This window comes from Lepisma saccharinum, chromosome 29, assembly GCF_977018435.1.
Source record: "Lepisma saccharinum chromosome 29, izLepSacc3.1, whole genome shotgun sequence".
In the NCBI taxonomy this organism is placed as follows: Eukaryota; Metazoa; Arthropoda; class Insecta; order Zygentoma; family Lepismatidae; genus Lepisma; species Lepisma saccharinum.
Window position 1 is genome coordinate 17,459,159 of NC_139257.1, and position 13,360 is coordinate 17,472,518.

General features: G+C 39.4%; 2 protein-coding genes across 3 annotated transcripts in view; one reads left to right on the plus strand and one right to left on the minus strand.

Annotated features, from left to right (window-relative positions):
* The window catches only part of LOC145981536 (sodium-coupled monocarboxylate transporter 2-like), a 160,369-nt gene that overhangs the window by 22,323 nt on the left and 124,686 nt on the right, over window positions 1-13,360 (plus strand). The gene's annotated exons all lie outside the window — the stretch shown is intronic.
* The window catches only part of LOC145981535 (sodium-coupled monocarboxylate transporter 1-like), a 62,028-nt gene that overhangs the window by 3,459 nt on the left and 45,209 nt on the right, over window positions 1-13,360 (minus strand). For both annotated transcript variants that reach the window (XM_083114842.1, XM_083114841.1), the window contains exons 12-13: window positions 9,147-9,233; window positions 7,245-7,438 (exon numbers count right to left, since the gene is read on the minus strand). In XM_083114842.1, coding sequence (XP_082970968.1) covers window positions 7,245-7,438; window positions 9,147-9,233 — 281 coding nt within the window. The remainder of the gene's footprint in view (window positions 1-7,244; window positions 7,439-9,146; window positions 9,234-13,360) is intronic.

The window sequence follows — 13,360 nt, forward strand, 5'->3', positions numbered from 1 at the left end:
TATTGTCATTCCATTCCTGGACACACTCGCGCGAACATCATTGAAAACAATTGAATAGCGCTCCAGCTCGCGATTCACACCGTTCGGCAGGGACGGTAATGTGGCAATATAGCATAACGAAGTGGTTGCTTCTTTTATGCAGTGCATGTTCATTGGCTAGCTAGTAACTAGTGTTGCCAACTGTAATAATGAAGCACTCATTCTGTCACGGAAGGAGAAAGGCAGTTAAAGTGACGGTGAGTTTTGTTGGATTCGAAGCACCATATTTTTATTTCATACTAAGTATTTGACCGGTTTGACGTTGTGTGCGTGTATTGCGTGTGTATGTGAAAGTGTGTGTGTGTTAATGAACGTTAAATTCCATAATGCCTTCAGTTCTGTCAAAGTTGAAATCAAAAACCTTGCATAGCCAAGCTCGGGAAATTCACAAATTGTTCATATTTAATAATTTTGGAATTGTTCAAAAGAAATAAATTATGTGGCTCCATGAGTATTTCAACTCATGGCTCCTGCACGTGTTCTTGTAGAAATGCGATGCATATTGTTTTCTGTGTTAAAATTGCCATGCTTTGATGGGTGACAAGTTCATAGCAAAAAAAAAAAAAAGCCGCGCAGCTTATTGTCCAGTGGCAGTACTTGTTATTGTTGTGGAAGCCGCCGGCATCCTTTGTAAATGTACAACAAAGGCAACCGACTGTCGCCGATCACAGAGAGGCAATAATACTGCTTGAGGAGGAGTATTATGGTTCAATTGTCGCTGTTTAACACGTTCGCATGTTATTATAGCTCTTTTCAGTTGTTACGGCGTGCGCTCTAGAAGCTAGCAGGGGAAGTGGAGAGCGGGGAAACGACCTATCCAGCGCTACGAGACAGGCCGGTTAGAGAGAGAGACTGCAGTGTTGCCAGAGTAGCGGGAAAGGCGTGTTGAAATCGAAAGAACCATGAAATACAGACGTCCCATTGTTCGCGTATGGCCTGAGAATGCGTATTATCCCCATCTTGTGGTCAGTAGAATACCGATAAGTGTATGATATCAAGTGTATACGTTGTAGGAATTCTTTCCAACTGTACCGAATGGTAGTTAGCATTGTCCATTACAATCACTGCGTCTTTGATGTTCCTTTCGTCAAGCATATCTAAAACTGCAAACACCACTGAAAACTAATTTACATTCCTGTAGAAAAGCAGTGTGACTGGAACCTACGTGACAAACAATAATGCGCCCACCTTTACCCACGGGCACTTTTAAACCCCCTGCACCCTCTTTATTTTGCCAGATTTTCGTTGGAGCGTAATTCTGATGTATGTACGTTTCATCTAAATAAAATACCTATATAGGACAAAGGTTCCTTATTTTTTAGAAGATCCATTTTTCGCAAAAACGTTACTCTGGCTGTAACTATATCGGCTCTCTCCATCAGAAATCGTCTACCGTCATTGCCCTCTTTGTACTTGAACCCCATAGACTTCAGTATCCTCCACAATGACGAAATTCCCCACTGAAAGCTTATTAATGTATGCAAATCAACGAAAACTTGTTCAGTGTTGGATATTCACCCTTTACATAATACCCGAGGATAATTCTTATTATTATATATATTTATCGCAACCGTTGATTGCCTTTGTGATACTGTTCCTTTTGATTCGTTTGCGCGGTGATTCAAATTACGTGGAACCCATAGCCTCAAGACTGTCTTTGCCTTCCCTAACAATACGCTGCACAGTTCGCTTACTCACTCCATAATCTTCCGACACTCTCTGTTGCACTTTGTGCACACTTGCCAAGGGACCACTGTTTTCTGCTTCATTTTGAAAATATACATGAACCCTACTGATTATTTTCCTGCCTTGGGTACGAACTAACTCCTTCCTGTTCGCCATCGTACGATACTTACTGCGTTGATAAACACAAAGCTCCCAATGGAACAACGAGAGTACAAATAAACGTCACATCACATGCCACATACACGTTTATCGAAGAAACAATGCAGTTAGGCAATACACGACGCGACAACAATTACTCCCAGGTATGTTATTCCTACATTCCGCTCCTAACAAACAGGAATCAACCACAACTGGGGCAAAACACCATCAGCAACGCGGTGAATTGGCAACACAGCAACGTGCAGAACGAAGTTAGCGATGCAGCTTCCTCCCGCGACTGAGTAACTCTCGGCTCCACCGTTAGGTGGTCTGTTCTCTGGTTGGTCAGCGGCATTCCCCGCTCCCACTTCCCCTGCCAGCTTCTGGAGCGCACGCCGTAAGAACTGAAAAGAGCAATAGTAGGGAACGGAACTTTAGGTAAATAAATGGTTTTTTTTTTTCGTTATTAGTTCTGAAAGCAGTGGTAGTATCGGTCGTGTATAATCTGCCGTTGCAGTTCCGTCAGGCCCGTAGCTAGAGGGGCAAGCCCCCCTGAGATCCTGCTTTGCCCCCCCCCCCTGTGAAAAATACAGAACGCATTCCTACCTGGAATTCTCACTAATCTTTACAATTGTATCATGTGTTACTCTAGCAACATAACACAGATTTTGTAATTTATTAGGGTGTATGGGATTCCGTATAATGTCGTATCTGGGGGGGGGGGGATTCCCTTCCAGATTCAGACTTCGGTAAATGATTTCGCAATTTTCAGAACAGTTGTGGCATTTTGAGTATTTTTGTATTAAAGGTGCCTAATGTGTTCGGATGTTTTTCTTGGATGTGTTGCTATGAACTTGGAACTGCTTAATGTTTTGTTTCCGTAGTCTACATTTTGGTAATAGTGATTCATGTGGTAGAGAGAGGGAGTGGATATTTGATTTCTGTTACTTAGCGTTGCTTTTCTGCCACTTCTAGCTAATCGCAACAATGAGTAATGACGTGAAATTGATAAAGAGACACTCGTAAACAGTGCCATAACCACAGGTGTGCAGATGGCATTGCCCTCCCCCCCCCCCGTGACCTTGAACGAAAGTTCATTCTAGGGGAAGCAAACATTGAAGTAAAAAAAAAGACTAGGAGAATCTAAGAATAGCAGGACAATTGGATACTTATGATGGAATTAGTTTTTACGTGTTCCTTGCATTTTTCATCCACACGGTCAAGGGCACTTGCAAGGGGCACAGAGGGGCAATTGCCCCCTATCGATTTCAAATTTTATACAAATAAAAATACATTTCGTAAAATTTTCTTGCTCGCTTCGCTCGCAATGTCTGCTGTTCTTATAGTCCAAGTTAAGAGCCAAAGCTACGGGGCGGCGGGAATCGGCCCTGGGAGCCAAACGATCTATATGAAAAAATGTTGAACAGAATACCATGGCGCTCCGTAAATTATTGGGCCCTATTAAAACAATTTCTTTCTATGAAACCTAATATGAAATATTCATGATGACACTGTAATCCAAGAAGTCCTTGATCAATCAAAGGATTCCTATTTGCTTGTCAGGTGTCAAAACATGTATTTCAACTATAATCTAATACAATTTACACAATATTTTGCAAAATGGTTAACGTAACCAGTAGGCAAACTTTGTCTGTAGTGATGCAAGTCTCTCTCCTTTGAAGGAAATAGAGTCCGTGGTGGACTAAGGGCCCATGCTTTAATGTTTTAGCAAGTTCAAAAAAGTACTACAAATTGCAATGGAATGGAAAATAATAAAGTGTTTATTTTGTTTGAAATCACTCAAATAAGGAATGAATCACTATGAAGAAGTATTCTTTGCAGCATTTTTGATAATTTTACGTATGTTAGTCCATATCTTGCGAATGTTTAGTCCATATGTATGTAGCAACATACAAAGCCACTTGTTAGTACATATTAATAATACTAGCCCTAGTATAATGCATGACGTTTAAAACTCAACGTTAGATTCTCTAATTTTCTTGTTGTACGTAACAGATGTGCATCGGCGTACTCCAGCGATTTTTCTATCTGCTCCATTTGCAACACTGCTTCTTGAGTTGTGTCGCGCACCGCACGGCAGAAATATCTGTGTTGGGTTCTATTCAGGAAGGTAAAAAACACTGGCGCCATCTCTTAGAAAGGTTGATAAGCGTAACATAATTTTGGGCTTCTCATAACTTGGCGTTTCGAGGACATAGAGAAACATTATCTACAGGAGGGAAAAACAGGAAATTTTATAGATTCAGTGAAATTGCTTTCTAAATTTGACCCAGTATAACAAGAACATTTCAGGCGTATTCAACAAAACGAAATACACGATTACTATCTAAGCCCTGAAATTCAAAATGAACTGATACAATTAATAATTAGTGTGCAACAAAGTCAAATTTGCTATATTAAAAAAGGTTAAATTAGCTAAGTACTTTGTTATATTAGTTGATTGTACCAAGGATTCCGCACGTATTGTGCAAATGACTATAATAATAATAATTATTATTATTATTGTTAAAATATATATAAGATGTATACGAATATATTGGAAAGGAGGCTGAGAAAAATCATAGAGGGAAAACTTGAAGAGGAACAAGCTGGATTTAGACCTGGGAGACAGACTCAAGATCACATTTTTATATTAAGAACAATGATGGGGAAAATGCTGGACAAAAATAAAATAATATACTTAGCATTTCTAGACTTGAAAGCGGAATTTGACTCGGTACCTAGAAAATATCTATGGGAGGCATTAGAAAGTAAGGAAGTACCTAAGGAACTTATTAAAGCAATAAGAAGCGTATATAAGGATGTAAAAGGAATACTAAGAATGGAAAGAATCGAGTCTAAGGAATTTCAAATAGAAAAAGGAATTAAACAGGGAGATAGTCTCAGTCCTTTACTTTTCATTAATGTAATGGATGAAATAACTAAAATTTGCAAAAGAAGAACCCCAAGAGTACAAATAGGATATTGGAATATGAGAGTAGTACAACTGCAAGTACTGCTATATGCTGATGATATAGTCTTAATTGCTAGCAGTGAAGAGAATTTACAGAGGAGCGTAATAGAATGGGGAGAAGAACTTGCGAGAAAAGGGATGAAGATTAATATTAAGAAAAGTAAAGTTATGCAGGTGGCAAAAGGAGAAAAAGATCATGAAATAGCAATTAGATATGGAAACGAGAACTTGGAAGAAGTAGTTGAATATGAATATTTAGGAACCATCATAACAAGTGATGGTAGTAGGTGTGATGAAGAAATCCTAAATAGGAAAAGAAAAGCAAATACAGTATATTATCAGTTCAGTAAAACAATAATGGGAAAGAAAGAAGTGGCAGTAAAGACAAAAATGCAACTATACAAATCAGTATTGGTCCCTACATTAACATGTGGAATGGAAAGTTTACCACTTCAAGATAAACATCTGAGTAAAATTCAGGCTAGTGAAATGAAATACCTGAGAAGAGCTGTTAATAAGACTAGGAGAGATAAAGTGAGGAATGAAAGAATAAGAAGAGAAGTGGAACAGGAGTCGCTAGAGGAAATAATTGAAAAGAGACAGCTAAAGTGGTGGGGACATGTATTCAGAATGAATGAAGACAAAAAGGTAAAGCAAATTCTAGAAGTCAAGGTGCAAGGTAGGAGAGGTAAAGGAAGACCAAGGATAATGTTTGAAGACAGAATGGAAAAGATTGGAAGAGAAAGGAATAAGACAATAAATATGATGAAGAGAATGATGAGAAACAGACAGGAATGGAGGAGATGGATGGAGGCAACCAACTCTACGCTATGATGGCAGAAGGGGACTAGAGGAAGAAGAAGAAGAAGTTAAAATTTTGCTAACGTATGACTGGAGATTTAGTATCGAACAACACTGTGTTTCAAATTTAGAAAACGGAAGGGGGCCTCGCATTTTAATCTCGCCCAGGGCCTCGCGATATGTTGCTACGCCACTGATCTTTAGAAACAAAATGGCTATTCGGCATTACCAACTAAACATTTTAGTACCATTTAAAACTTCAAAATTTTCATAACTGGTTCAGCATTTCTGTAATTTTTTAAAATAATTTTCTAGAGACTTCGTAGGTGATGACTTTTTTTTTTAACAATTTCGCAGGAGTCTGTGGAAAAGAAAACAAGAAAACAAATCCATGGTGAAGCGAATGCTGACCAGAAACATAGTTCCAATTTTCACCAGCAGGTCGAAATGTGGCGCTGAAATCGGTTGCACAGTGAACAACATCCCGGGAAACGCTTCGAGAGATACTTTCACACTGTCTTATGCTTCCAAAGGTTTATTCATGTTGACCTGGGGCATATTGAACACTGCTGTACCGGCATAAACTCAAATTACTGATTGTTGTTACCTCAGCGCCGCATTTGCACCTGGTGGTGAAAATTTGAACAATATTTTACATCAGCATTCGATTCTCCGTGGTCTCCAAAGCCTCTATACCAAGTTTCAGTACAATCTGTTGCTACGAAAGGGTTCTGCAGGGCTATGGGTAGGGAAATTTTAATTCTAAGCGCCACATTTCCACATGGTGGTGAAAATTTGAACAATATTTTCCGTCAGCATTCGCTTCCCCATGGTCTCCATAGCCTCTGAACAAAGTTTCAGCGCAATCCGTTGCTTCGAACGGGCTCCAGAGGGCTATGGGGTAGGGGAAATTTAATTCTAAGCGCCACATTTACACCTGGTGGTGAAAATTGGAACAATATTTTACGTCTGCATTCGCTTCCCCATGGTCTCCATAGCCTCTATACTAAGTTTCAGCGAAATCCGTTGCTTCGAACGGGCTCCAGAGGGCTATGGAGTAGGGGAAATTTAATTCTAAGCGCCACATTTACACCTGGTGGTGAAAATTGGAACAATATTTTACGTCTGTATTCGCTTCCCCATGGTCTCCATAGCCTCTGCACCAAGTTTCAGCGCAATTTGATGCTTCAAACGGGCTCTTGAGTAAAGCAAGTTAAATTGTGGCGACCCTGTATATTTTAAATGCTTAAAGCAAATAATCTCTAATATTCAGGACTACGAATTTTGCAATATCGGGATTTCGTTCGGGACGGCAGAAAGGAAGGAATATTTCTCCTAGAGTGCGCGTCAAATCTATGGCCTTGAACGGCTGAACAGCACCAGCGAATCACAGACGTGCGACGTTGCCTAGTTCCCTGACAAGGCGTTTCGTTCAACCACGCTGTCTCTTTTCCGTGTGAGATTTCGACATGGCACCGCTGCAGTGCGCTGCTATTGGATATCGCCATATGCAGGAGATTTGACGCGCAATCTAGTAGAATGTCAATCTTTGACTGCTGACTGGAGACAGAAGAATGTATGAAAACCTTGGAATCCGCGTACTTACTGAACTCCCTGCAGGATGAAGGATGAGGAACCGTTGAAGGCGTCGAGTCTTGAGTTGGTGAAGTTGTAGGAACAGCCTTCGATGGAGACCACCTTCTCCTCGAACACCAGCCGCTTCGATGCGATGGCGCTCTGAGCTCCGATAGCTACCCAGCCGAGGCAGAGGAGCCCTGCTGCCCCTCCAGCCATGGCGCCCTGGGCGACAAAGAAACACGAGTTAGACAGGACATTTAGCCGGCTACCGTGGCGGAATGGTTACCACAGCGCGCTACGACGCCAGGTGTTCCGGATTAGAATCCTGATCTGGGCGTTCTTTGTAAGTGTCCATCAATTTCATCACTCAAGCCCATGAGCCAAAAAGTATCAGGAAAGCGAAGTTAAATAAACCAGATGAATCGATCAACGTAAGATTCAAATTATCAGAATCGCAGCGACGGCACCATGGGGTGCGAGGAGGTGCTTGCGCGCCCTTAATTTTCTTCCGCACCCCCTTCAGCACCCACTACGTTCAACTGAAAACATTAACATTAATATGTAATATTGTGTCATGTTGTCATATTGAGCGCCGAATGATAGGTACTGAAGTAAGACCGTTGTTATTGTCTACAACACGCAAGCACTGAAAGAGGTGCCGATACAGCGGCCGTTTTTCTTTTTCGTCAGCATTCTTGTTATGAATGTTTTCTTCTTTTGTTTCTTCAAGTGGTATGTTCGTGGTTTTTGATAATTGCCTACAGCTTAATGAGTTATGTTTTTTTCTTTTTTGCATTGTTGATAAACGGTTTGCTTTCCGCCTACTTGTTCTTCCTCACACTGGAGCAAAAATTTCAGCTGCATTTAAGGTATCACCAGGTCGTGCTCGGGAAATTATTTAATGCGAGTTGTAACATGAAGGGTAGTTTTCTTCTTAATACGTTCTATGTATTTGTTCCACGTAACATGTCTAGTAAACGTACCATTTCAAGCTTTTTCAAAAACTGTTAGGAAGAGGCCCAATGTTCACGAAGAAATTTTACAGTTCTTTGTTGGGGATAGTGCGGCAGAAGGGATATTAAAGATGACACAGTTGTTGTACTCTTCGCGTTTTGTATGTGGCAGACGGAAGGTGTAGAAGGTATAATGTACTATGTATTTTGTACCTCCATTGGTTACATTGAAAAGGTTCAAAAATTGTGTTTTTAAGGGCAGAATGATTTCATTTTGTATTTCACTATATAGTTCAATAAGACTGCAACGTGTATCTTAATGTTTACACTGTATGAGCACTTTCTTGGAGTAGAAGATTTAATACATATCATCATGGACGTCCAGGAGGAGGGCGCGGGGGATGGGGGTGGCAGCATCCCTGGAAAATGAATGTTAATCTAAAGTTATATTTTTCACACATATATTTAAATTTCAGTCAGTAATTTATGTTATCAGTGGCGGCGAATAGGGATGCAGTTACCCCCCGCTTTTTGCCACTTTTGCCCCCGCACTATGCTAAACCTTATCTTCCAAGGGAAAGTACACTGTCCTTGCCCCCCCCCCCCCCTTCAGTTTTGGTACCTGGTTCCCTCAGTTTTGAAAGGTTGCATGCGTGTTTCATGTTTTCCTTGTTTTCAGAATCGCTTCCTCTAAATTTCTTTCCGCACCTCCTCAGCACCCCTTGATGAATAATCCTGGCGCCGCCGCTGTTTATGAGAGGGGGGGAAGAAATAGGAAGAGGGGGAGATTAGCGAGAGGAACAAAGAAAGAAGGATCGGCATTCGGCTCCTTTAGTCAAAGAAATTATCTTTCTTTGTCTTCTCTAACAACTTGAGTTTCTTCCACAATCCCTTGTTTACAAAAACCGTAAATGAGGATAAATATGACCACAATTTTTTCTTAGAAACACTAAAATTACAAGACTCATAGCTTTTACCTTTTCATTGGCCATTGGAAATAGCATCCCCAGGCTGAAAATCCCGAGCATGGCTCCGCCACTGATTCCATTCAAGCTAGTGGAAACCTGGGAGAAACAAACACGCATCAGTAAGAGATCACTGTGACGAAAATAACCCTTTAGGCATCGTTTCTCAACCTATGGGGCGTTTGATGGGTCGCAAAGTTGGGCTCGAAGATTTATTTACTGTGTCTTAAAACCCTATTGCATTTAAATTACTAAGATATATTGTTTTAACAATCCAACCCGTGTTGTACGTAGTCTAAAGTATACATTTCTGTTATTCGTGCTCTACCATTGATTTCTGCCGGCATATCTCTGATGTTTATTTAACTCAAGGGAATGTGGTATCTGTCATTTTCGTTTCCGTCGCAGCAATAAGTTCTTAATTACGGATCGCACTTTAAACTGTAGGTCCAGTCCCGATTAGCCTTCCTGTGCATAAAGTGGATTTAAAACAACAAATCAATCAATTAATTATCTGTGTGTCACATGCATGTTGATTTAAGATGTCGTTTGATATCTCCGACCGCCATTCGGATGAGTCATTGAAGTTGCTCATGCCGTTCTCCAGCTCATATTTGTGTGGAAATGGATTGTTATCTCTGATTCAACGTATGTACAGAAATAGAATTGACGCGCACTCAGATTTACGACTTAAGTTAATCACCATTGAACCCAACATACCCCAGTTTATGCAGAAAGGGTAAGCCCCCAACTGTCACATTAGTTCGGTGAGTAAAAATAAATGTTTGAATTTCAGCATGTGTGCTTAGTTAGATGTTTGACTAGAGTAAATTAGTCTATTAAATTGGATACTTCCTTTTCTAGAATGAAGTATGTGTAGTTTGTTTAAGCAAGCGAAAAAGAGGGTTTCTTAAAGTACTCGATGTTAGCAAAAATATGATTATTAGGCATAGGATTTTTATGACTTACATATTTTTTTCCGTAAGGGTGATGTGTTCCCTAAATATATAGAAATTCATGTTGTGAAGAACCTAATTGAATTAAGGTGCTTTTTAAGAGCATATTTTGACATATTTGGCCATTTCTAGGTGATAAAGCATATTTTGATGGATTTTCGGTCATATTCAGCATGTTTTCGCTTTTACAAGAAATATACAGTCATTTTCCAAGTGGATTCGTTCTTACTCTCATGTTTACTCGAGGTGGTGGATTTTTTGAGCAATTGAAGGTGACGGGAGTGTTCTCCGATTTATTTACTAGAGAATGTACTAACCAAATAAGTTTTCCGGATGAAGTATCAGAGGTTCTGATGTCCGGTCACTGTTTGAAATTTGGATATTACGTGTGTAAGGTGTAATATATTGCTTTCCATAATGGCGATATTTCTCCGGAAAGAAGTGAGGAAGCCATGTTTTGTGGGATGGAGCCACTGAGTTGCGCTGTCTACAGTGTTGCCACACAGTGTGTTTGTCACTTGAAGAGGAAGGACCGGTTGAGAATGACGGCAGAGCAGAGTGTTGAGATTGTAAATGTTGTGCAACTGCATTGCTGGAGACCTAACCTAACCTAACCTAACGTTACGTCAAATTTTCAAGTTACAGACGTGACCTGGAAATTGTAATGTCAGATTCGTGTTCAGAAGGCCTCATGTAGAACGTATACAAAGTTTTAAACAAATCGGGGAACACTCCCCTCATCTTCAATTAAGCCTTTTTTTTACTGCAGCAAAATCTTTTTCATTTTTAATTGAAAATTTACAGAAAGTATTGATTGTGCATTTTAACTCATCACGGCCCATAAAGTGAACTAAAATAGTACATATGACAAAATATTTCAGCATAAGTTTGAAACAATCCAGTTATAAGGGCATATTTTTCAAATTATAGTGCATATTTTGTAAAATATTAGGTCATAAGAGCATATTTTATTTTGCATATTTTGGTGATTTTAGGTCATACAAATCCTCGCCCAAATGATTATAAACCAGTGATGTGCCGTAGACTATAAGTTTACGTCTACATGAGTTGTCTACACGTAATCTACGCGTAGATTACATTGGGTTGTAGTTTACATAAACTAAGTAGACAATCTAAAGTGCATTTTCAAGGGTTTCATGAAAGGAAAGTGACATTTTCAACTATATTGGTTCCTAACGAAATGAAAAGAATCCTATTTACAACAAAATCTCTCTTCTCTTCTACTGTATTATCAACTATGGAAGAAAATAAATAGTATGAAAAAACAACAACAGATGGCAGTCGTGAGGCAAGAGTGGTCTTTTCCCCATAAAACACTAGAATATTTCCTATATTAGGTTTCTTCCTAGGTGAGAAATTGTTCGAATTTGGAAGAAAGAGTATGAAAAGTTCTCCTCGCACATCAGCAACTGATACGCAGTATAATTTTCTTTTAATTCCACGGCGCCCTTTGCTAAGTTATCAGCTTTCGCCATGTTGTTTACATAGATTACGTAATCTACGTGTATAAAGTAGACTACGTGTAGAATGTAGACTATCGTTGTTTACGCGTAGACGCACATCACTGTTATAAACTGGGTGCACACCTCTACAAGTAATTCCGTCAGTGCCCATGCTTACGGGTCCTGAAGTGTAATATCATTCAAGATGGGTCCCGGACTGAAAAAGTTTGAGAATCACTGCTTTAGAGACACAAACTTCTCTAATGCGTTATTTGGAGGAAGTGTGGATAGATATCCATGCGACTTTGTGAAATATAGTATACCTTAAATATAGTCTGTTCCGAGAATCTTTGGAGCTAGCGAACGAATATGCGTAAGTGGGCTCGACTAGTAAACACATGAGAGGGGAAAACGACTGTAGGATCATTTCATCTCAAATCATACAGGCAAATGTTGCCACCTTAGAATTACAAAATCAGCGTGAAGAAAATATGTTAAAGGAACACATGACACATGTCAAGGAATAAAATATTTTCATTCTCTGATAAATTGTTACAATCCCGCAAAGGAAGACACTATTTGCTAAAAAAAACATTTACGCAAGGAGAATTATGCAATTTTCAATAAAAAACCGAAAATGGTAGAAACTTAAGGTTTCCTTTACTTCAAAGCTTGTTCAAAGTACTTCCAAAAAATTATTAAGGAACATACTTATGAAACCCTCTTCAACTCTTAAAATTAAAAATCAAAATACAAAAATTGTAAATTTTTTCGTTTCTTTTTTTTTTTCTTTTAAGTGAAGAGCCACAGGACATGAGTTTTGCTGTGATAATAGAATATGGAAGCTGGACTAACTATTAGCAATGCAATTTCTGCACTAACTTCTAACGTTATATAGAAAATTATTTGTAAAAAATAATGTTCAAAAAATCAATTTTCACGTTTTTTTAGAACTTTTCTCAAAAACACCCATTTCAAAATTTATAAAAATGGTACAATATACCGTGCGTCCATTTCGATCTTCAGCCGAGAGATCGGGAGAAGCGTGGCAGGCGGCGCTGACGGAAATGCCGACATTTGCGTCCTGTAATGACCGCTTATTTTTATGGACATATGCATACATTCATATAAATATTGCAAAACGAGCGTTAACCTGTGTTATAATTCATCATCTGTAATTCATTCAAGTTCTGCCCTTATATACACAAAAAAATACGCTTTAGAAACGATGTTAAGAGCCACAGATAATGAAACATTTTAATCATAGTTTTGACCAGTAACGTCCTGCTTAAGTTTATATCCTTGAAAGAGTTTTGTGTCGATCGTTTGGAGGTTTCGAATGTGCAACACTGTATCAAGATTACGCTGCAGACAAAACCGTTAAAAGTCAATGGTGTTCGTAAGCTTCCTTGCAATCCGAAATCTCCGAGCTCGAGTTTTTTGTTTCTTCGTGACTGGGTGAAGACAGAGCTGTGAATATAGTGGCGAGCAGATGTAAACCAAGAGCGTGTTAATTTCGTACTGTGCGCAAGAGTGATATTCTTGGTTACTTGCCGTTACTTGTTTGTGTTATTGCAGTGTGTATGTGTGTTGTGTCAGTGAGACGATTGGAATGCCAGCCGCAAGGTTCACGTTAGAACAAAGAATTCTTATGTATGACACTTACATGAAAACAGACTCGTGTCGAGACGTGTGTAGGCAATTTGTACAGAAATTCCTAGGCGTTTCACCTCCACATAGAGATACGGTTAGACACCTTGTCCTTAAATTACGAGAAACTAGATCGTTAAATTTTAAAACACCTAAC